The following is a 26,205-nucleotide window of genomic DNA, read 5'->3' on the forward strand; positions in this document are numbered from 1 at the left end:
TAGTTTGATTTCTCCACTTTGCTCTTTGCTCTTTGCTTGTCCACTCTGAACGTACGCTTTCATCAGCAAATAGCATTGACCAAGGAGTCTCATTATTTACCTTCTCTACCAGTACATCCATAACAAGAAAAAACAGATGTGGACTCAGTGAAGAGCTTTTGTGCAGGACAACTGTCACTGAAGGACTTTTGATCAATCCGATTCAATTCCTTACTTTGGTGTACGCTCCCTCATACATATTAGTCACAAGCCTTATGTAGTATCCAAGCAAACAAGGCAACTTTTGTCCTTCCTGGCATAAACCCAAACTGTTCATCTTCTATTGATATCTCTGTCCTTAAGGTTCGCTCTATATTTCTCTCCCAGATTTTTATTGTGTGCGACATCAACTTTGTCCCTCTATAGTTCTAAAAATTTTGAATATTCTCTTTATCTTTATGGAATGATACCGTCACAGTCTCCCTATGCATTGAAAATCCCTTCTTCCTCGTGTATCCTACTCATAATTTGCCCCAAAATATCAACCCGTTCCTCTCCTAGGGCCTTCTACACCTTCACAGGTATTTCAACAGGTATTCTTCATTATACTTAACACCTGGACAACCTAGTCTCCCACAAGTCCTGGCATTAAATTATCATTTGGGATCCCGCATCTCCTGTCTTTCCTATTCACTATTCTTTCCGCAACTCTTAATCTGCCGTACATGAGTCAAGTGCTTTGATGACTTGTCCCTTGGTCTAGCAATGCTGTATAACCTTTTCATTCCCGCGGGTGTTTCCAACTCTTCATATAGCTGTGCAGACCTTATCTTATCTTAGCTTAGCAGTGCAACAGTGCGCTTTGCTTCTCTCTTTGCTACCTTATATCTCTCCTTATCTTCCTCTGCCAACTAAGGAAACTATGTAACATAAAAATTTCTTTTGATAATAATAGTAGCTATAAAATCAGTTAACGCATTAGCTGCCGATTGAAGAGGATGGAACTCGGCTAGGAGACATTTTGTTGAACAGCACGTAACTGAAGTAACCGTATCACGTGGTTGTATAATCTTTTTCCTTAATTTTTTATCTTTTCTGTTAGTTGCTCATCATGGTTTTGCTGTCTTCCCTATAAAATAAACAAACCTTACAAATAATTTATTTAGTGAAAAATAAAACTTTATTAAGTAAAATTGTAATTCTATGAAAATTATCTTTACATATTAAGAGGTTCTAAATTTACCCAGAGACCCCCTTCAACTGCCGAAACAAAACCAGAACGGTATGTTATCGGTAATTTAGTCTTCTCATTCAATGTCACTTTGTAATTTCGTAAAACACAGCACAATCCTACTTTAGCTTGCAATTTTCCAAACCGCATTCCTACAAAAATATATTAAGTTATTATAGTAAAGCAGTACCAGCTATCTAAGATAGTCATTAGTGTTCAGCTGAGCGGGCTACTATTGATCGAGGTGTCGAATTTCATAACCAAGGGATCTACCTGTTTTATGAAATCATCCCTTGTTTATGTAATTTCACACCTTGAACAGTAGCAACTTGCTGAGCTGAATAATAATGAGTCTCTTAGATAGCTGGAACGGGTATAAAAGTTACTTTTATGAAGATTACTCGTACCTATACACGTGCGAGGACCTTCTCCAAAAGGCATATACGAGAATGGCGCCCTGTTTGCCTTGTTTTCCTCGCTGAATCTCTCTGGGTCAAAAGTTTCTGGATCTGGATAGTAATCTGGATCTCTGTGTATAGCATAGACTGGTACATTGATCCTGGTACCTGCTTCTATAACTAAATCACTGTTGGGATCTTTGTAGGTCTTGTTGCAAATGCGTGGGAGAATTCCGGCAGGGGGATGTTTTCGGAGAGTTTCTATAATTTAATTCAGAAAATAATTGATAAATAAAATAGAACCTATTGTGACCTAATACTACAAATACTTAGAATATAGAAAACACTATTTTTATTATTAATTTATAATATATTATTTGATAAAAGGTTTTTAATTAATATATATCCAACAATTATTCATGTATCTATAGCTCATCCTTTACCCGTTTCTGTCTCATGAAAGTCGGCTCTACATTGATCCTATTAAACATATTTTTGATACCGCCACTACCAAACCGCATTTGGGCCTATTTCGTGGTCTTCTTGTTTCATAAGATAACCATTTTTGCTATTTAAAGTAAGTTTCTTCCACGACATCATGATACTCACAAGGAAGTTCGTTGCCAGCCAAGTGTCGAAGCTTGTCTGGGAGGAATGGTACTTGTTTTGGTATGCCTGGTGAGTTTGTGCCCTAGGCTATGGCAATTAGATTTCCGTGGCTCTTTAGCTCTGTTTTTAGAGATGTCTATCGTGCTCAAAAAGTATCTTTTGCTGAGAGACCGCATTTTGTCCTTTATAGCGAGAAGATTAGCATGAGGGTGAATTAATGCTGACAGCTAATAAACACATTTTCTCATATATTTCCTCAGGATTTTTTTTTCGGTAGCCAAAACGGTTTTACTTTGGCAATTTGAGTTTTTGAAGCGGTATTTCCAAATTTTACAGACGCTACATCCAGGAGTCTAGAGCTTTTTTTCCCTGTCTAGGTTGCGTCTGATATTGAGTTCGAATTGAGAGTTCTGCTAAAATTAACTCCCAAATAGAAATCCTACAGTCTGAATTCGAGCATCTGTTTAAGGTACCTTTCATCTTGGTATTTAATACTGAGGGGATGCCTGAATAAAATGATTTGGGTTTTGGTGGGATTGAGTGTAACTCGATATAATTGTTCATTTGTTGCAGCATCTTACAGTTGTGTTTAATTGATTTGGAGATCTATTGAATACAGATGGTGTCGTAGTGTCCCATGCAGTATCGTCATCATATAATAGGATATACTCAAATCTAAGTCTATCATTGTCTATCATGTCAAATCTAAGTCTATCAGTGTATAAAATTGGAGCTAAAATTGAGTTCTGGTAGACTCCAGCATATGGAGTGGTGTTGAGAATTGGTTGGCAATCTTGACGCGGATTGTACAATTGGAGAGATAGGAGTGTATGATTTTTATGAAGGAGGTAGGCAGTCCGGCAAGGTGGAGTTTTTCAATCAAGCCTGCGTGCTAAACTTGAACGAAGGCTTCTGGAAATCTAAAAGAATATCTATGACGTATCTATGATGTTTGTTGATGGATTGTGATATGAAATATCTATTTCAATAAACCCATTAAGAGTGGAATGTTCAGCTTCTAGGAATGTGCTTCTAAGAATTCTATGAGTCTATCCCTGAGGTTCCTCTCGTTCCTCGAATGTTTATGAGAGATATTGGTCTGTAGGATTCTGTGCTGATAAGGGGTTTCCCTGGTTTGGGAATCATAAATGTGTTGGACACTTTCCAAGGGGCAGAAAAATAGTTTAACATGAGACAACCATGGCTTGATGAGCGTTTCTAGCTTTTCCAAGGTATTTAAGCGGTTTAAACATTAGTTTGCCTATAAATGTTCTGTAAACTGCCTAAATATGTTGGAAAAAATAGTGTACCCTTTCGGATGAGAAAAACAGCAATTTTGTTTAAAAATCACATAAAAGTTGCACATACAATAAAATTAATACAATAATTGTGTTGATTTTGTTATATTAGGTGCAAATTTTAATTATTATTATTAACTTAGGCTAAATTCAAATGATTCAAGTAGTATTGGTTTTGTTTTTTGCTTCACTTTTTTAACTTGTTCATATTTTTTCTATTGACGATTTATCTAATCTCATAAAATTGTATTTGTTATTGTTATAAATTTTTTTTTGTGACTCTATGTTAAGCTTTGTCCATAAACTTGTATAATTTTCAGTGACAGTAAAGCATATTTTTATTCTATTCTAGTTATGAAGTACAATATGAGGTAAATATTATGGTAGGTGAATATAAAGTATTGATTTCTTACCTGATATTACTTTTTCTAATAATTCCATCCCCATTATCGAATCATACGTCATCGTATCACCGTCTTTTTTGAAAGCTTCCAGTATTTCCTCTCTGAGTTGATCTTGGATATCTTGACGTTGAGAAAGTTCCAGCAAGGCAAACGACATGGTAGTAGAAGAAGTTTCAAATCCAGCAGCATAAAAAGCAAAACTCTGAGCCGCCATTTCTTTTATAGTCAGACTATCCTTTAATTCGATAAGAAGTTGCAGAAAGTCTTTCCTAATGATATTGTTCTTTTCCCTGTATTCAACAGTGTCTCCTATTAAATTCAAGTAAAAGTCTTCCATATCTTTGGAAAATAGTTTAATACCACTTTTTTTAATCATCCATTGTGGCCAGATAGACAAGAAGATGAATTTTAGTCTCACCAAAGTTGTATGCACGAATATTCTGTTACCGAACTTTCGAAAATCCGAGTCGGGATTCTTCATGCTGTTTATATCCACACCGAATGCAACAGAACCGATGACGTCAGTGGTGAAACAGGAGAGATTGCTTTTTATGTCTACGGGTTCTTTGCTTGCTGCAGATTTTTTTAAGAGTTCTTGAAGACCTTCGGTGCATTCTACCATAGTTTGGAACATCATTTTCATTTTACCTAGAGATAGAAATGTTTTATAATCGAATAAATATATCTTCACTTCTTAATTCTTAGAAACAATTCTGAATTGATTCTGATTATTACTAGTTTTTACTATTTTTTACTGAGTCGAGGCGAAGCAAGCGCGGAGGTCGCACGTATTTATGTGAGTCGGCGGTAAACAACTCGGATTCGGGCTTTACCACGAAAACCATTTAGATATTTGATGTAAATTGATTTAAAAGTGATAAAAGTGATTTAAGATTGTTTTAGGATTATTTAGTGTTGTGAATGTTGTTTGTGTACAAAGGACACAGAAGGATTTTGATTTAACATTTTGCGAGCGGTAAGTGATTTTTTAATTAGTAATGGTTTTATAAATTTGACCTAGTTGAAATCGGTGTCATATTCCTCGTGCATAAACAATTTGAATTAAACCTTTACTGTAAATAGCAAATTGATTGCAAATCATATATTTATTTTATAAATAAAAACAAACAACATTCAGATAGAAATAGGAATACCAGTAAAATACAGCCAAACAATTAATTATAATAGTAATTGAAATTAAGATGACGGACAGCGGCAGCGACACTTATTTATCAGAGGATGGTAAAAGGAAAGGAAATGAATTTGAAGAAATCTTTAGTAAGAGCAGAAAAGTATATCGATCTCCCGATAAAAAGAATGCTGGAGGTAGAGAGAATGAAATTACGGAACTGATGAAAACGTTAATAACTGATAATAAAAAGAAAGATAAGGAACTAGAGGATATAAAAAACATGGTAGGGGAGTTGGTAGGAGAAATGAAAAAACTCAGAAAAGAGAATAGCGAGTACAAAGAAAAGATTAAACAAATAATTCAAGAAAATGAAAATTTAAAAAAGGAAATGATGAGTATGAAACAAAAAATGGATAAATTAGAGCTAACTTTAGAAATCTGCCAAAAAGAAAGAAAGAAAAATAATTTAATAATGAAGGGTTTGCCAATAAGTACGTCTGATATGGAACAGCTTAAGAATGAAATAGGAAACTTTTTAAATAAAGAGCTACGAATAATGGCAGAGTTAAATAAGGTACAAAAGATCAACGACAATATGTGCATTATTGAGTTTAGTAAGTTTGAAGACAAACTAAGAGTGCTAAAAGCAAAAAGTAATCTTAGAAGTTATAGACAACACCGCGTATAAATTGAATGCAATTTAACACTTAAAGAGATTGATATGCAGAAAAATCTTAGACATATAGCAGCAAAAGAAAAGGCAAATGGCAAAAGAATAAAAATGGGTTATGGTTTTATCGTTATTGAAGACACCAAATGGAGATGGAACCATAGTACGAATAATATAGAAATAGTCAGAGATAATGTAGCAGCAACTGGTTTAAAAAACTACTAGTTAATGCAAATTCAAGGATGGATATGGATACGAACATGGCACAGATTATGGACATGAGAGAATATAACAAAATCGATGCGAGTCTTGACAAAAATATGCAAAAACTAAACCGTAAAAATACAGACAATGAAAGAACTATAAATGCAAAAAATGAAAAACAAAATAAGTATTGGAAAATTGGGTTGTGGAATATACAAAGTCTAAATGGTAAAGAAGAGGAACTTATTGATGAGTTTGAAAACACAAAAATGAATTATTAGGCATTAACTGAAACAAAGAGAAAAGGTAGTGGATGTATTAAAATGAGAAATGAGCACTACATGATTTTTGGAGGTGCTAATGAGTCAGAACGTGCGAGGGCAGGAGTTGCCCTAATGGTTCACAGAAATGAGCATAAAAATATCACTAGATGGAAAAATATTTCGGAAAAACTCCTTAGAATAGATATGAGTAAAAACGAGAAGACAACAATTATTGTTGGGTATGGACCATCGGAAAATGAAGCCAAGGAACTCAAAGATAGCTTCTGGGAACAATTGCAGGACGAAATGGACCAAATAAATCATAAGGTCATAATAGTAGGCGATTTTAATGGGCGAGTGGGGTCAAGCAATGAATATGACTACCCTATAGGACCATATGGAGAAATGGTCAGGAATAATAATGGACAAAGAGTCATCGAGTTTTGGATCATGAATGATATGCAAGTTAGTAACACATTTTTTCAACACAAGGAGATTCATAAATACACACGAGTGATGGATTCGCGGAACGAAAAATCCGTTATTGACCTAGTATTAGTACATAACAGATATAAAAATGAAATAGAGGACGTGCGTGTTAAAAGAGGCTATGAGATCAGCTCGGATCATTTTCTCGTTGAAACTAAAGTAAAGACAAGGAGAGAACAGGCATTCAATATTAAAAATGAAGAAAATCGCTACGAACAACCAAGTATTAAAGTATACAAACTTCAGTCTGAAAATATTAGGAAAGAATACTGTCGTAAATTAAATGAAGAAATACGAAAAACAAATTGGAAAAATGAGGAGGATATAGAAATATTATGGAACATTTTTAAGGAGCTGGTGTACGCAACTGGGAGTAAAGTATGTGGGGTAACGAAAGGAAGATATCTGAAAGGTACAGCTTGGTGGAATAATGACATTAAATTGGAAGTTTCGAAGAAGAAAAAATTGTGGAAAAAGTATATAAGCAATAAAAGTGAAAGTAATTATCAAGAATATAAGGAACAGAGAATACTGGTTAAAAATAAAATTAAAGAAGCTAAGAATCGACAATGGGAAGAATTTGGAAATAAAATGGAAAGTGATAGTAAGGGGAATGCGAAGTTGCTTTATAGGACTTTAAAAAATCTAAGACAAAAGAAATCAAACGGATTAACAGGTTTAGAGGACAAATATGGTAACATATTATTAAAAAAATGAAGAGATTACCGAAAGATGACGAGAACATTTTATGGAGTTATTAATGGGAGACAACGAAATAGAGAATGACAGGGAGGAGTACAATTTAAATGAACAACAAGATGATGATGACATAACATACGAAGAATACAGGGAAGCAATTTTAAAATTAAAAAATGGCAAGGCTGAAGGACACGATAATATTAAGGCTGAGCTAATTAAATATATGGAAGGAGAAGGATTACAATTACTATGGAAGATCATAAGGAGCTGTTGGCATACCGGATGCATACCTAGAGATTGGACGCTTGCAACTATTCTACCATTACACAAAAAAGGCGATAAACATAAGTGTTCTAACTATAGAGGAATATCATTGTTGGTAGTTGCTAGTAAAATCTACGAAATAATACTAGAGAAAAAGCTGCGAGAAAAGATCGAGGCCACACTGGATGACAGCCAATGCGGCTTTAGGCCAGGGCGAGGTACAACCGATCTCATATTCACGGTGAGACAGTTATCAGAAAAAGCCCTAGAGCATAACAGTAAGTTGTATCTCTGTTTTGTGGACTTGGAAAAAGCATTTGATCGGGCGCCACGTAACAAGATCTGGGAAATATTAAACCGTAGAAATGTGAAATAAAGAGTATATATAAATGTACACGTAATAATGTAAGAACGAACAATTGCTCATCTCTTGAATTCTACACAAGGACAGGTGTAAGACAAGGTGGTGTTCTAAGTCCTTTGTTATTTATCACGCTAATGGACGAAATTGCAAAAGAATGCAGGGGTAAGGTAAAAAGAACTAGGGTTGGGGTGTATAAACTTCAACAAGTTTGCGTGTCAGAGTTGATATATGCCGATGACCTGGTTATTGTGGCAAAATCAGAAAAAGACTTGCAAGTAAATGTGAATGTTTGGAATGAAGCCTTTAAGAAATTTGGGATGAGAATAAACATTGAAAAAACAGAAGCTTTAGTAATATCGAAAACACAAGAAAATATAAATGTTAAGTTGAATGAGACCATTACACAAGTTGAGGACTTCAAGTATCTAGGATCAACAATGAATGGGCAAGGAAATATAGAACCAGAAATAAACAGCAGGGTAATGAGTGCAACAAAATTATACTATGCACTAAATAAAAGTTTTATTAGGAAGAAAGAAGTAAGCCTGAAAACAAAAATGAAAGTATTTCAAACCGTATACGAGCCGGTGCTACTCTACGGTAGTGAAACGTGGACAGTGAACGACAACATCCGTAGTAAAATCCAAGCATGTGAAATGCGATATTTACGTGCGGTATCCGGGGTGACCAGACGTGATCGTATAAGAAATGAAGACATACGTGAAAGGTGCGGTGTTGGAAGGACCTTAGACAGACTTGAAACGAAACAGTTATCGTGGTTCGGACATATGGCGAGAATGAGTGAAGGTAGAACTGTAAAGAGGGTATGGAAAGCGGCATCTGACAACAAACGAAGAAGAGGCAGGCCAGCATGAACGTGGAATGCAAGTATTGGAAAGGCTTGCGGAAAAAGAAATATTGGGTGGAGAGAAGCAGAAAGACTAGCTACCGACCGAAAGGCATGGAGACGTCTCATTTCTCCACTTACCTCGACACCGTAAGGTACAAGAGGACGGTTTAAGTAAATAAGTAAGTACTATTTTTTACTATTTTTAGAAATAAGCCACAATTTTAATTTAAAATAAGTTTATTCGATGTTTCGATTTCCACTTCGGAAATTGTTCTCAAAATACAAATCATGAATAAATTAAACAGATTTTTGTTTTTGTTATTTCCTATAAAAAATATTAATGTTCTGTATTTTGAGAACGATTTCTGAAGTGGAAAGTCGAAACGTCAAAATATTTTTGACTTTGAAAAACTTTTTAAATTAAAATTGTGGTTCATTCCCAATAAAAAAAAAACTTGTTTTGCTATTTTCTTATGGCATCTTAATGTAATTGATTTTTGTTGGGAATAAGACACAATGTAATTTCAAAATTAAGTTTATTTGATGTTTATATTTCCACCTCAGAAATCATTATCAACATACTGCAAAATACCCGCAGCAGAAGTCTGATGCGAGTGAATGCGTTCCTCTGCATATGTTGGCAGTGGAAAGGAAAGACCAATATGAAAGAAGGGACCCAAAAGCTACTATGGCAAAGAGAAAGATAACAAGAAGAATGGAATAACACCGAGGATATGGCATAGTGGACAAACATGCCGTTCCCAAACCTAAGAGAATTGGTGCACTGTGTTTACACGTCACTGGATTATTTGCGAGCACAGATGCTCACAGTACGCGGGAGTTTTAAGGCATACCTCCATAGGTTGGGAAAATCTGACATGGATGAATACCTATATTACGGACACCCGGACATTGTGGCACGATGCTGGAGTGCAATAGATAAATAGTAGGAAGGAGCAGAATGGGAAGTAAGACGTTTTCTGCATATGTTGGTAGTGGAAAGGAAAGACCAATATGAAAAAAGGGACTCAAACCCTACTATGTCAAAGAGAAAGATGACAAGAAGAATAGAACAACACCGAGGATATGGCATAGTGGACAAAGATACCGTCCCCAACCTAAGAGAATTGGTGCACTGTGGTTACAGGTGACTGGATTATTTCCGAGCGCAGATGCTCACAGTACACGGGAGTTTTAGGGCCTACCTCCATAGGTTGGGAAAAACTGACATGGATAAACACCTATATTGCGGACACCCGGACATTGTGGTAGGATGTTGGATTGCAATAGATAGATAGTAGGAAGGAGCAGAATGGGAAGTGAGACAGGTGTGAAGAGTTGTGATACTAAAATAAATTATTGAGAAAATTATTGATAATGAAGCAGGTTAGAGTAAACGTGTAGTATACTATAGCAGTGAGCAACTGTGAGTACTGATCAAGAAGAACAAAAAAGGAAAATACAGACGGACCAACAACAATGGTAAGAGGGAAAGATGTTGTGAGTTGAAGTTACAGGGAATAAGTTTACGTTAGTTTATGTTTGTTTTCCTTAGAAGCGAACAAGATTAACATCAACAAGACGCAAATAATGACTAATCTGGTGCTAAATCGTAACATTATGGACGGTTGATGGACGGGATATTTAGCAGACGACATTTTTTAAGTACTTGGGGCATGAAATTCGGTTGGAAACAGATAACTAGAAATGCGAGCTCCCACGACGCATAGGATAAGCCTGGGCAGCGTTTGGTAAACTGAACTGGGTATATATTTAAATGGGACGTACCCATATGCCTCAAAAGGAAAATCCTTGACCAGGTGTGTGTTGCCTGTACTCACTTATGGAACCGAAATATTACCACTCACAAAAAAGGTAGTGAACAAGATTCGCATAAGCTCAGAGAGCTATGGAGCGCCAGATGTTGGGTATCTCTTTGAGAGACCGAATCCCAAACGAAGAAATAGGCCGTAGAATAAAAACAACAAGTGCTGTCGAAAAAATCGTATCGCTAAAGTGAAATTAAGCAGGGCGCGTCTTCATATTGTCAGAAAACCGATGGACCAAACGTATTGTCGAGTGGAGGCTAAGAGAAGAAGCACTACGGGGCAGAGAACACCCATTAACCAGATGTGCTGACGATCTGAAACACGTTATCGAAGACTGGGTGCAAACCACACAAAACAAAGAGAGATGGAAAAAGCTGAGGGAGACCTATGTCCAGCAGTGGACGCATACGGGTTGATGATGATGATGAAGAGGCGAACAAGTGAGTGAGACTGTGAGGAATGACGATATGCCCGGCTGGAAGTGACGCCATTCTAGGAGCAATAAGGAGCTTTCATGTTTCTCTCATAAGACAGCTCAATTTCTGGGATCAAGAAAAAGAAGAAACACGTAAAAGGGGCAGGAAGCCTCTTTGATGATAGTCTGAGGATAAATAAAAGTAGTGCTTCGGAAGTGTTGCTAAGCTTAAGGAGTGATACATGACAGAGAAGGGTATGTTTTAGCAGGTAGGCGATCTGCATAGGCTTGGCGATGAAAGGGAGTTTTAAAGTACCTTGAGAACTATCGTCAGGACTAAGAAGAATGAATCTTGCACTACTCTTCCTGAACTGAAATGTTTTTTGAAGATATCAGAGACCCCTTCGATAAAGACGAAACAAAAAAGATAGAAAAAAAAGTTTTAAAACAATATTATTGGCACTTCCCAATGTTTTATGTTATATTTTTAATTCAATAGTTGGTTCCTTACTTAAAAATATATAAATAAGAAGCAAATAAATCATCAACTCAGATATTTTCCTGACAAGTAAGTAGTTTTTGACTTATATAATTTATGTAGCAAATGCATATAAGACAAATGTGAAGATTTTGTAAAGAATATTACTTACCTGATGTAAAAGTGGGCGTCAATTTAGCCCTAATGATTTTCCATTTCTCGTCTTCCAAGTTAAACAGATGTCCAGTCAAAGGATCAACTTCCTCATTTACGTAAGTCCCATGGTTAGTAAAATGGGGAAAGTCTTTCATCATAATGCATCTTATTAGCTCCAAGTCGACAGGAACGAACATGGGCGTAAGGAACTCAAAGTATCCTCCGTATTTTAAACCTCGGGCTTTGACTTTATGGTAAAGGTCTTCGACGATTGAGGTCATGGCACCATTAAGTTTAAGCTCTGATTGGGCACTGCCGTAAGGAAATTTTGGTTCTAAGTGGAAGACATTTCTGGTTCTCCAAAATGAATATTTCCATTTTTGGTAGAGGTATACGAAGAGAGGGAGTCCTAGTAGGATGTAAATAAGGATACATATGTCCATCGCTATATATGGTATAAAACAGGCCCTAGATAAAATAAAAAAATATTCAAAAACTTCAACATCGAAGTAAAAAATTTCTGTTGTAGTTAATATAATAGTGGAGTCAATGAAGGTTTTCACCTCCGATTTCGTTGAACCTCCATCGATTTTCATGAAAACTGGTACGTATGTAGAGGATACCTCAAGAAACAAAGGTGACATGGTGCCAACTTGCGCTTTTACCCTGGGGGTGGATGCCACCCCTTCTCGGGGGTGGAAATTATTTTATTAAATATAATACCACTAATCGATAGAGGAACAAATTATAAGTAAAATTTGTTATATAAAGTTATTCCAATAAATCAATAGTTTTTGAGTTATTAAAGATCAAAAGTTTTGATTTTTCCTGAAAAAAATCCATGTTTTAATGGAGTTTTTCATAAATAACTCAAAAACCATAAGTTTCTTCAAAAAAGTTGTTGTTACCAAAATCGAAGATAATATAAAAATAAATAAGCTCTTTATTCGAAAAATCCTTTATTACATATACGAAGTGAGTTATATGCAATTGAATGTATATTTTTTTTTCCGCGAGTACTCAAATCTTAGTATTCAAGATTAAATAACAGGAAAACGATGCACTTTGTTAAATAGAGATACTAAACATTTTAATAAAGTACTTAAAGGTAACTATCAAAAAGCTATATAAGAAGTCGATAGCATCAAAATTAAGCAAGTTATGATGGAAATAAGAGGACCCTTTCAGATTTTTTAGGGAAGAATGGAAAATGAAACCTACGTCATTTCCACAAAAATTAAAATTTATAGTAACCCATTTAAAACTTTATTTATTTTAACATAAGTAATAACTTCAACAATTTTAACCGGTTTAGAATGCATATTTTTGAAAAAAAATACGAAAAAAAAAAATTAGAATTTTTCAAATTTTCGTGAATTCCATTTTCTTTTGATAATAACTCCAAAAATACTCGATATACTTAAAAAATGGTAGAGAACAAAATTTTAGTTTGAACTTTATTTAAGCTTTTTCTTTTTTTTAATATTTTTTTACGATAAAAAATAACCGAGATAGAAACATTTAAAACGTAAATTTTACTGCGAGAACCATGTAACCGGGGCCCTTTCACCGTGTATTTAAAAAAAAATAAAGGATTTACAAAATTATGTTTAATACAGTGTTATAGACCTTTTACTTAGCTTTGTAATAGTTTTTGGATAATTCTCATATTTTAAAAATTAACGGAGTTATTTAAAAAAAACACCAATAACATTTTCTTTGAAAAAAATTTATAGCGGAGATTTTGTATGTATACAGGTTGTGGGAAGTCCAATTAGTCGTTTGTTGTAGGAGATATGAAAAAAGTTTATTTAGGTAAGATTGGGGCATAGATAATATCAGAAATTAAATACATTTCCAAATATACAGGGCCACCCATATTGACAGGGTGAAACAAAATTATCTTTTGCTTAATGGAACAGCCTGTATATTTTTACATTTTTGGATTCTCCTCTATGTTTTATTTCTTAAAATATCAGGTTTTGTGATGTTATACGAAGTAGTTTAAAAGATAATTACGTTTTTTTTTTCAAATTTCATAGTAATATTCACCCCCTGTATAATTGTAGTGATTTGACATCAGAAAATCAATTTATGTTCAAGTGATTTTTAATATAGTCTATTATTGTTAAAAATTATTAATCTAGCAAAACGTTTAATTTTAGGTAATACAGGGTTGGTCGAAACTGAATGAGTGTTTTCTCAAAGTTTAAGAGTATGAGTTTTCTCAAACGGAGCAGCCTGTAATGCCTGTAATGAGCATTGTAATGAAATGCTATTGTATGGCACTTTATTATTTCCCACCCTGCCAGTGAGAACTGAATTTATTTTTGAAATTCCTAACTTTATATCTTTAATTATTTTAAATATTGTAAACGATTAAAAAACAATCAAATTAAATTGAAATGAATAACCAGTGTATATCTTCCACATTTACTTCATATTTAACGTAGCCTGTACCATAACATTGCACAGATTATTATCCCTGTATAGCAACGATATACCATGAATGTGAATTCATACTTGAGAAATTTCCTATATCCAGTCTCACAAAAAAAGGGATTCCTCAAACATAATATATATGCAGACAAAATCAGCCAAAGTGATTTGCGATATCTAATGAAAGGTATGTTCCGTTTGTTTGTAGAATTATATTTAATTAGATTTGCTTTAATTACTAAAATAAATAAATTTTCAATTATATTTTATGTATTTGTGGAAAAGGAAACCTAGCATTAGTGGCCACATTTCTATAACGGCCAATTGTTTTCTATTTTTAGTGGCCGTTATTGACAGGTTTTACTGTACCAATAATATTTTATTAAATTATGAAACATTATTTAAATAAAAAATTTATAAACTTGATAAAATAAAGTTTGCTTAGAATTTACTCCTCTATCTAATTATGGGGTTATTTTTAATAAAATAGTGTTCACCCATGAGAAGGGGTAACATCCACCCCCAGGATAAAAGCGCAAGTTGGTACCACATCACTTTTGTTTCTTGAGGTATGCTCTAACTACTTACCAATTTTCATGAAAATTGATGGAGGTTCAACGAAATCAGGGGTGAAAACCTTCAGTGACTGCCTTTTTGGAAATATAAAAGAATAATTTTTTTTCGTGATTGTCAATTTGCTAATTTTCTGATTTTTGTCAATTTGCTAATTTTCTGATTTTTGGTTGCTATAAGGTTTGAAAAATTAATAAAAATTATAAATCATGCACATAAATGTAAAAAAAAATATTTATTTTACTTAATTAAACGAGATTGCTTGAGCCAGAATGCTGAAATCTGCATTTTTATCATTAAAAAAAAGGTGGATTTCCGCTAAAATGCAGAAAGCGCAACTTGGTGCCATATTACTTTTGTTTTTTGAGGTATCCTCTAACTACTCAACAATTTTCATGAAAATCGATGAAAGTTCAAAGAAATCGTGGGTGAAAACATTCAGTGACTACACTTTCAAAAATATAGAAGAATAAGGTTTTCGTGATTTTCGACTTGTTAATTTTCGGATTTTTGGTTGCTATAAGGTTTGAAAATTAAAAAAAAATGTAATTCATGCACATAAATATAAAAAAAAATATTTATTTTTCTTAATTAAACGAGATTACTTGCACCATAATGCGGAAATCTGCATTTTTTACAATTTAAAAAGTAGGGGTGTATTTCACTCCTAAAAGGCAAAAGAGCAAGTTGATGCTATATAACTATTATTTGTTGATGTATCCTCTAACTACTTACCGATTTTCATGAAAATCGATGAAGGTTCAACGAAATAGGAAGTGAAAACTTACAGTGACTGCACTTTCAGAAATCTAAAAAATAATTTTTAAAAAAGGATTGTATTTCACCCCTAAAATGCAAAAAGCGCAAGTTATAACTATGTCACCTTTGTTCCTTCAGGTATCCTTTAACCATTCACCAATTTTTATGAAAATCGATGGAGGTTCAACGAAACCTGAGGTAATAACTCATATCCACCTTCATCGACTCCACTATAAGTATTTAATTGAAAATTAAATTAAAAATCTAAATGGATTACAATACTTATCCAAATCAATCCGTTGTATGTACTAATAATCGCAAAAGCAGAAGTGGTTGGATTTAAATCAAACTGTTGATTGCATATTTAAGAGTGTTAAATTAGCAGACTTCTTGAAGTCGATAAAAATACACAAAACTATCCAGGAACTGCGTGTGTCGTTACTTAAAAAAGCACATTACATCTGTATTGGACCATAATAGGCTGCCAACTCAGTTCATGGGAAAACTACTCAGGGAAAACACAGATACATAATTATCCGCAAATAAAATTGCAGATAATAAGTGACAAACTCTAAAAGTAGGTATGTACACTGCACGTCAGAGAAAACGGACACCCACAAAAATGGATCATTTTTGATGTCTCGTATCTCCTAAACCTGTTGTCCGATTTAAGTTTTTTTTAATATGTTATAGCCTTATTCCTTAGCAATATCGCTATAATAAAATTGTTGCTAAACAGGTCAATTTTCATTGTATACCGGGTGTACGAATCAAACTGTGTTTTTTTCTCAAAGTTCGCACCACCACCCTGTGCAATATTCCAGCACTTATAAAATACTGGAATTAAAACCCAACTACAGCCTCAGCCTTTTATAACATTCTGTTTTTTGATTCATTTGCTTTTGTTGGATAATACAAAAGTTAGGTACTTTAAGAACTAGTTATGTTCTTCATCAGTATAGGGTGTTTCTAAATAAGTGCGACAAACTTTAAGGGATAATTCTGCATAAAAAAATAATAACCGTTTGCTTTATAAACATATGTCCGCAATGCTTCGCTTCCAAGATACGGAATGTTAAATTTGTTCTTACAAACTTACGATTTATTTATTGCCCTACAACCGGGTGAAATATGCAAATGAAATTTGGTAGGTTTTAAGAGATAGTTATTGCGCATTTTTTGACATACAATTAAGAATTTTATATTCACCATTGGCAATTCAATATGACATATCATAATACCCGCATGCACGCCAATGGTAAATAAAAAATTCTTAATTGTATATTAAAAAATGTGCAATAACTACGTCTTAAAACCCACCAAAATTCACTTAGATATCTCAACCGGTTTTAAAGCAATAAATAAATCGTCAGTTTGTAAGAAAAAATTCAACATCCCGTATCTCGGAAACGAAGCATTTACGGACATACGATTATAAAGCAAACTGTCATTAGGTTTTAATGTAGAATTACCCCTTAAACTTATTTAGAAACACCATGTACTGATGAAGAACATGGCTAGTTGTTAAAGAAAACCTGGCGCTATAGTTGGGTTTTAATTTCAGTATTTTGTAGAAGCTAGAATATTCCACAGGATGTTGAGAACTTTGAGAAAAAACACAGTTTGATTCGTACACCCGGTATATAATGAAAATTTACCTATACAGCAACGATATTATTACAGCGATATTGCTAAAGAATAAGGCTATAACATATTTAAAAAATACTTAAATCGGACAACAGGTTTAGGACAAATGGCCCATTTTTTGGGGTGCCCGTTTTCTTTGATGCGCAGTGTATTTTATAAGGACTGAAACAAATACATTCAACTATTTGCACTGCAAAACAACAAATATTTCAACAACAGGAATTAACTGATAAACACACCGGCAAAATTAGCCGAACACGTTAAAAATGGGACATGTTTAATGTCTCGTATTTCATAAACCAGTGGTCCAATTTGAGTGATTCTTTTAGTATGTTATAGCCTTATTATTTAAGAATATCGGTGTGATAATATTGTTGCTAAACATGTAAATGTCATTTTATACCGGGTGTAACAAGCATACTGTGTTTTTTTCTTAAAGTTCGGAACACCCTGTGGAATATTCCAGCATATATAAAATATTAAAATTAAAACTCGATTGTAGAATTATGCTTTCTTAACATTTTCTTTTTTGACTCATCTGCTTATGTTAGAAAATAAAAAAGTTATGTGCTTTAACAACTAGCCATGTTTTTTATCAATAAATCCTCATAGCATGAAAGAAAAGTATGCTCAATTTGCAATTACTCGAGCGTTCTTGGGACCTGGAGTGGATTGTGAAGAGTGGGTGCTACAACCAAAAAAAGTTAAGTTAAGTTTTCCATAAAGTGTGGGACTCTCCATTTTTCAATTTAATTTTCCATTTCCACCAATCGTTTTTTCCGATTATAGCGCCATTTATCCATAATAGGAAAAAAATGTTGCGAATAAAAGTTGCTTATTTTTACGTCAAGGATCCAAACCTGCAATAAAAATTGGGGGCTCCTATTTAATATTTTAATGTAACCCCCACCCCACCTCCGTGGGGGGTCGTGTTTGGTGCCATTCGGTAGATTTTTGAAAAATATTGGATAGGTGTATTTTGCAGTTTTCGATCTGATGTTCATTTCGCAAAATATCGCAGGGTTCGTATTTATAATTTTTAATTTACCCCCCACTCCTCTACGTGGGGTGTCACGAGGTGGGGTGGGGGACTTAATTTAAAATCTTAAATAGGAGCCCCAATTTTTATTGCAGATTTGGATTCTTTACGTAAAAATAAGCAACTATTATTCGACATATTTTTTCGAATTATGGATAGATAGCGCTATAATCGGAGAAAAGTGATTGTTTCAAATGGAAAATTAAATTAAAAAATGAAAAGTCCCCCACTTGATGGAAAACTTAACTTAACCTTTTTCTGATTTTAGCACATACTCTTCACAATCCAATAGGTCCCCATAACGCTCGAGTAACTGCAAATTTAGTATACTTTCCTCCCCTACTATGAGGATTTATTGATGAAAAACATGGATAGTTGTTAACGCACATAACTTTTTTATTATCTCACATAAGTAAATGAATCGAAAAAGAAAATATTAAGCAAGCCTGAGTCTACAATCGAGTATTAATTCTAATATTTTACATATGCTAGAATATTCCACAGGGTGTTCCAAACTTTAAGGAAAAAACACAGTATGATTGGTCCACCCGGTATAAAATGGTATTTCACTGTCTAGCAACAATATTATTACAACGATATTCTTAAATAATAAAGCTATAACATACTAAAAGAATCACCCAAATCGGACCACTGGTTTATGAAATACGAGACATCAAACATGTCCCATTTTTAACGTGTTCGGCTAATTTTGCCGGTGTGTGTATTTTTAGTAGTCTGGGCAGATTATCGGAGACTATGCCATTTTTGGAAAAAGTTATTCACCAGCAATTTTATTGCTGGAATCAAATCTTATGATCCTATATATTAATAATATAGTATACAAAGTCCACAGATAGTGTGCCACTTTTTTATTAAACAAACTGGCGTCCGAAAATCTTGTTACACCAAAAACACTAATAAAAATTCACCGTATTTTAATTCTGCATAGAGACATGTTTTTTCCGATTTACTTTGGCGAAAATTTTCCTCGGAAAATTGAGGGTTTTTCAAACAAAATCTTTAATTTTTAACTAAAATTTTAGGTTAGTAATTATTTATGAAAAATTAAACAACTTGGTGATATAAAAGCCCTTCTGGCATATATTATGGTAGGCGGTATCCCAAGCGGGGATTTTTGCAGTAACTCGAGCGCATCAGATTATCATATGGGGAGAGCCCTGGTACCCTGTAGATGTACCTCTACCAAATATTGGTTCTAAACACAGGGGAGTTCGTTAAGGGGCGGGCGAAAAAAAAAATCTATCGTTAGAAAAACTCGAAATCGTCAGATTAAGATAAGGTAAGTTAAGTACATGCAAAACAGTGTATATTTCAAAAATCTGACAATTTGGGCGGGGCGTAAGGAAATGGGTGAGTCACAAAGTTTCACAAGGAAAAAGCGAATATTTCTCGAAATGAACGATAGATCTAATAACTAAAAAATACGTGCTTAATATTTGTCAAAATTTATCGAATGATACCAAACACGACTGCCCAAGGAGAGGGGTGGGGGTAAATTTAAAAAATTTTAATTACGAATCCCGCGATATTTCGCGAAATGAACATCATATCGAAAAACTGAAAAATACACTTATTTAATATGTTTGAAAAATCTATCGAATGGCACCAAACACGCCCCCCTCCCCACGGATGTGGGTGGGGGGTTACTTTAAAATTTTAAATAGAAGCCCCCATTTTTTATTGCAGATTCGGATTCCTTACGTAAAAATAAGTAACTTTTATTTGAAACATTTTTTCGAATTATGAATAGATGGCGCTATAATCCGAAAAAATGATTGTTGAAAATGGAAAATTAAATAAAAAATGGAAAGTCCCCACTAAAATGGCAAACTTTATTTAACTTTTTTGGTTTTAGAACCTACTCTTCACAACCCAACAGGTCCCCAAAGCGCTCGAGTGACTGCACATTTAGCATACTTTCCTCCCCTACTATTATATTTCCAGAAGCCTATAGAAATTTAATGAACAGTTTAGCAACAAATAAATTGTTAATTAAAAATTTAGGGTCGCCATAACAACCACAATAATTATGATGCATAATAACTATGATTTTTCCATAAAAAGTGCCTTTTTATACAAAAATAATATTCTTATGTATCATAATTATTGTGGTTATTATGCCGACCCTAAATTTTTAATTAACAATTTAATTGTTGCTAAACTGTTAACTCAATTTCCATCGGCTTCTGTAAATATAATCTATACCAGAAGGACTTATGTATCACCAAGTTATTTAATTATCGATAAATAATTACTCACCTAAAATTTTAGTTGAAAATTAAAGATTTTGTTGGAAAAACCCGCATTTTTCGAGGAAAATTTTCGTTGAAGTAAATCCGGAAAACATATCTCTACGCAGAATTTAATTAAGGTGAATTTTTGTTTCGGTGTTTTTGGTGTTAAGTTAAAATCTTTGGAATGATATAGAGCAAAAATTGAAAAACACGATTTTCGGGCACCATTTTGTTTATAAAAAAAGTAGCACACTATCTGCGGACTTTGTATACCTATATTATTAATACATAGGATCATATGATTCGATTTCAGCAATAAAATTGCTGGTAAATAACTTTTCCTTGTAGTTTGCTTATTAGCCCAGATTATAAGTACTAACCTTAGAATCCAGCAAAACAATTAAATTTAATGAAGTAAAATAGACAAACATAGTATGCCAGTGGGTTAAATGAGGTGCACAAAGAGATATTTAAATTAGTGAACGAAAAAAACATTTCTATGTTAACGAGACTGTTTAATGAAATCTAAATGCGGTAGAATTTTACACAAGATGAAAAGAACTAGTTTAAATACCTGAGTCCTTAGCTGCTAACATCGGACTTATATCCAGATTTAGATATTAGATCTCACATAGAACAGCGAAGTATCTCAATATCAAGTTGACTTTAATGACTGTGAAACCTGGACAATAAAAGTAAACATTTTAAAATCCTTAGACGCCTTTGAAATATTGATGTATGAATAACCAATGAAGAAATTGTTCGTAAGCTCAGAAATAAAGAGAATTGATTTCGAATCTAAAAAAATAACTTCATGTCTTGGCTATATATGACACAGTAAAGCAAAAATTTGTTGTTAAACTAGGAAAAAGAAGAAAAAAGAATTGATTTCGAATATAAAAAAGAAAAAATAACTTCATGTCTTGGCTATATTACATGAAACAGTAAAGCAAAAATTTGTTGTTAATTATCGGAAATTTGTACTTAAGAGGAAACAGTAGCGATCAACAGGTAGCGAAAACGCGCTCCAAGATTACGGCTGTAATTTTGAATATTTTTTCGAGATATTTGGCACACGTATTCGTAATATAATAAAGAATGGCGGTACAGAGCCCAATTTGAAAAATATATTAATATGTGGAAATTACTCTGTAATTAAATACATTATTAAAAAAACGAACCTGTACCGCCATTAAGAAGAACACAAAATACACTTTTTTCAAATAAATTTTTTATCCGATGACTAGATTTTGTGTCATTTTGGAACTACTAAAATATTTTATTTCATTAGTAGTTCCAAAATGACACAAATCTAGGCATCGGATAAAAAAGTTTATTTGAAGAAAGTGTATTTTTTGGTCTTCTTAATGGCGGTACAGGCTCGTTTTTTTAATATTGTATTTAATTACAGAGTAATTTCCACATAATAATATATTTTTCAAATTGGGCTCTGTACCGCCTTTCTTTATTATATTACGAATACGTGTGCCAAATATCTCGAAAAAATATTCAAAATTACAGCCGCAATCTTGGAACGCGTTTTGGCTACCTGTTGATCGCTACTGTATCACCTTAATTAAGGTAATATAAAACAAAAGAAAGGACTGAGAAGAGCCAAATATTATTGTTTAAAAATATAAGAGATTGGATTGGTTTGGACTCACACTGAGCTATACATGGAGAAAAAGGAAGATTTTTAAGAAAATTTAAAAATGCGCTCTATAATTTGATCTTTTTTTTTTCAAAAACCATTCATTTTAAACCCGTCCAACTTTTTGTACATAGAAATAACATTATAATAAAGAGTATTGTAAAAGGAAAACGATATATTTAAATTCTGATGGATTAGGGGTTAAAATATACTTCGCAATTTTTCTTAAAATACATTAGTCATCAATATTTTGCAGCATATCTCGCTTATAGGTTGAATGTAATCGATATTTAATATTGTTCATTTTAAAGTTCTTTTCAAGCACTCGAAAAAAATTATTGGTAGTATTATACACCTTAAATCGACCGTTTCTCTGTTATTTCAAGTAAAAAACACCGATTTGAGCATGCACCAACAAAACAAACTCTTCTCACCTACCATATCTCTTTTTGTATTATAACTAGAAGATTTATGAAGGAACGAGTCTCTTTGTTGTTTTTATAAGCTACAAAAATATTTTTAATAGTTTTGTTCTTAGATGCATAGTTTTTAAGGTATTTGCAGAAAACCGAAAAGGTGTCATTTTTCAATGAAAATGGCCAATTTTCAACCACGAATAACTCCAAAAGTATGTATTAAGTTTTCAAAAAAATATATAAAACAGATTTTGCTGAGAATTAGGTTCTCTAGTCACCTCCGTGGTTATTTTAACCAAAGAATGTTCCACCACCGAGAAGGGATTGGAACCACCCCCAAGATAAAAGTGCACATCGGCCTGGGGTAGACTTTGTTTCCTGATCTATTCCCTACTTACTGTGAAAATATCAAGTAAATCGATGTAGTAGGATGGAATTCGGAGCCAAATATCCTCATTGACTGCCCTAATAGATAGAATAATTCCAATAAAACTGAGAAATAAATTCTGTGAAACGGCTATAGTACCAGCTCAAATGTACAGTAGTGAATGTTAGATAATTTAAACGAGATGAAAAAAAACTTTTATAGAGGAAATTCTTAGATAAATGAATGGTGTAACGAAAAAGGATAAAATTAAGAATTGACTTATTAAGAAACTGGTGTGGTACTGCTTTATATTAAAATAAGGGAGCAAAAATGTTAATATGTATAAGAGCTGTGAGACATTTTTGAGTAGGTATTTTAGGCAACCTGAAAATTTTTCAGGTCACTCTTCTATGATAGCCTAATACAAAAATGCCGGTCTGGCTGGAGGGTAGCGGTTATTTTCCCCAAAAATCACCCCCAAAGTTAAAAAAGGGTAAAAATTGTTATTACAAAAAATATCATTGATATGACTTGAAAGTAAATTTAAGTATTCAAATATAAAGAGAATAAACAGGCCAGGCGATTTGAGGGCGATTTTAACTCTGCAAGATACTTGCATGGGCGCCCCAGGATTATTTTCAGGGGGTGCATCTGAACTTCAGAAGATTTCATCTGAATCTGTACATACTATTAACGAGTATACAATATACAACTATATACGCATAGCTATGTACATTCCTTCCGGACAGGGAGGTGCAATTGTTATTTTGACAGGGTATTTTTTAATTTTAAAAATAAATATTCTACGAAAGACAGTTTTTTTTTTGGTGACATTTTCCAATTGCCATGTGATCAAACAAATTACGCGTGCATATAAATGAAAACCGCTATAAGTAAGCAGCAGTGTGAGAAAGAGCGTATACCGATAGCTATTTGCGTCCTCTGTTGTAGTTGAGTGAGTCCGTTCGCTCGAGAAAATCACGTGACCTGGCGATATCCATGTTGTTGTGCCTCGAAACGTTAGAGTAATTATTATATATTATAATTTTTTAAGTAATTTTTTCTTAATTAAAGTAAAATAATACGTACTATACAATAGATTTTGCAAATATGATAGAAAATGACAAATTTATTATTATAAATATATAATATAGGTAGAAAATATAAAACTATAAACTAAATTAATTCGGTGTCCGAATCTTGTACTGCTTCTTCAAACTCCTTATCTGAGCTTAAATGTTCATTATGTTCTTCTTCGTTAGACTCCCCTCGAGACTCAGATTCCTCTTCTACATGATCTGTAAATAGTTGTAATATGTGTTTAGAATTAATTAAAAATTAATCAGTGATTAATTAATTGAGTTATAATTGAGATACGTATTCTCTGTCCTTTTATACTGTTAAGTGTTTCTTTCCTTCATAGTGTTGAGTATTTCTTTTGCCTTTTTCATCTTTATTAATGTTTCCGTGTTTGTTATGTGTGTCCATGATATATTTAATATTATTCGATAACTCCACATCTCAACAACGGCAAGTCTTTCTTCAGATGCGCCCGTGATTGTCCAGGCTTCGACTCCGTATAAGAGGACGGAGAATACGTAGCAACTCAATTAGTTAATCACTAATTAATTTTTAACTATTTCTAAATACATATTACAACTATTTACAGATCATGTAGAAGAGGAATCTGAGTCTCGAGGGGAGTCTGACGAGGAAGAAGAGAATGAATATTTAAGCTCAGCTGAGGAGTTTGAAGAAGAAGTACAAGATTCGGACACAGAATTAATTTAGTTTATAGTTTTATACTTTTCTACCTATATATTTATAATAATAAACTTGTCTTTTTCTATCATATTTGCAAAATATATTGTATAGTACGTATTATTTTTCTTTAATTAAGAAAAAGTTACTTAAAAAACCATAATATATTACAATAAATACTCAAACGTTTCGAGGAACAACAACATGGATATCGCCAGGTCACGTGATTTTTTTTTCGAGCGAACGGACTCTCTCAGCTACAACAGAGGACGCAAACAGCAATCGGTATACGCTCTTTCTCACACTGGTGCTTACCTATAGCGCATTTCATTTATATGCACGCGTAATTTGTTTGATCACCTGGCAGTTGAAAAATTTCACCAAAAAAAACTGTCTTTTTTAGAATGTTTATTTTTAATATTAAAAAATACCCTGTCAAAATAACAATTGCACCTCCCTGTCCGGAAGGAATGTACATAGTTATGCATGTATTTTAAATGTGTATTTATGTGTATTTTAAATTCGTTAATAGTATGTACAGATTCAGATGAAATCTTCTGAAGTTCAGATGCATCCCCTGAAAATAATTCTGGGGCGCCCATGCCAGTATCTTTCAGAGTTAAAATCGCCCTCAAATCGCCTGGTGTGTTTATTTTCTTTATATTTGAATATTTAAATTTACTTTAAAGTCACGTCAATGATATTTTTTGTAATAACAATTTTTACCCTTTTGTTTAAATTTGGGGGGATTTTTGGGGAAAATAACCGCTGCCCTCCAGCCAGACCGGCATTTTTGTATTAGGCTATCATGGAAGAGTCACCCGAAAAATTTTCAGGTTGCCTAAAATACCTACTCAAAAATGTCTCACAGCTCTTGGACCATATATGCATAATATGCTGAACGTTATATTTAACGTCGAAATGATAATCACTCAATATGAAATACTGCTAAAATACATCATAAAAGACAGAAACATGACGAAATATATCTAATTAAAGAAATTGCTTCCGCTGAGTCATAAAGGCAGAAAGAAAGATGATGATTAACCAGTATATCTAACACATGACAAGAAATCCATTTATTCTCGCTATCCTATAATCAAAGGAAAAGTCCAAGAAGAATTTGTAGAAGTAAATGCTGTCACACACAATATATTTTGAATTATCTTACCTTTTGCAATCAGCGATGTAGACACATATCAACTAAGTTTTTAAAATTTTTTGAGATTTTTTAAAATATCTTGACCTTATTCATAATTTTTTTATCGACGTTATCTTTTATCATTTTTTTGTTAAACACGGGTGGTAGAATTATTTGATGGTGATCGAACAATTCTGACTTATCAGTGTTTAAAGTAATCGACTACTATTTAAATTAACTAAAAGATATAGGTACGATGTGAATACGTTTTTTATGTTCTTCAAATTTTGAAACATAAAATATAGGATGTATATAAAGTATATAGAGGTTGGTCAAATTGCGTGACAAAATCCACTGTATCTGTTATTGTAGGAAATTCCAAAAAAGTTATTTACAAAAATCGAAAGTACATAGCTCTCTAATGC

General features: G+C 33.3%; 1 protein-coding gene across 2 annotated transcripts; it reads right to left on the minus strand.

Annotated features, from left to right (window-relative positions):
* Positions 1 to 1,158: 1,158 nt before the first annotated feature.
* Positions 1,159 to 25,970, minus strand: LOC126885723 (probable cytochrome P450 6a13). Of its 2 annotated transcripts, XM_050652503.1 has the most exons (6): positions 25,811 to 25,836; positions 15,480 to 15,553; positions 11,749 to 12,200; positions 3,929 to 4,567; positions 1,618 to 1,869; positions 1,159 to 1,362 (listed from the first exon to the last, which is right to left on the minus strand). In XM_050652503.1, exons 3-6 carry the CDS (start codon positions 12,173 to 12,175, stop codon positions 1,196 to 1,198), a joined length of 1,485 nt encoding a protein of 494 aa, XP_050508460.1. In that variant the 5' UTR covers positions 12,176 to 12,200; positions 15,480 to 15,553; positions 25,811 to 25,836; the 3' UTR covers positions 1,159 to 1,195. The 2 variants fall into 2 exon arrangements, with proteins under 2 accessions (XP_050508460.1, XP_050508452.1); XM_050652495.1 differs by lacking the exon at positions 15,480 to 15,553 and having other exon boundaries at positions 25,811 to 25,970.
* Between the last annotated feature and the right edge of the window lie 235 nt (positions 25,971 to 26,205).

The sequence above is a fragment of the Diabrotica virgifera genome, chromosome 1, assembly GCF_917563875.1.
Source record: "Diabrotica virgifera virgifera chromosome 1, PGI_DIABVI_V3a".
NCBI lineage: Eukaryota > Metazoa > Arthropoda > Insecta > Coleoptera > Chrysomelidae > Diabrotica > Diabrotica virgifera.

Coding starts and splice junctions, on each gene's coding strand:
- LOC126885723 (XM_050652495.1), bottom strand. CDS start 12,175: ATGGACATATGTATCCTTATTTACATCCTACTAGGACTCCCTCTCTTC. Junction 1,870..3,928: donor ATTAGAAAAAGTAATATCAG/GTAAGAAATCAA, acceptor ATTAAATTATAG/AAACTCTCCGAAAACATCCC. Junction 1,363..1,617: donor AGGTCCTCGCACGTGTATAG/GTACGAGTAATC, acceptor ATATTTTTGTAG/GAATGCGGTTTGGAAAATTG.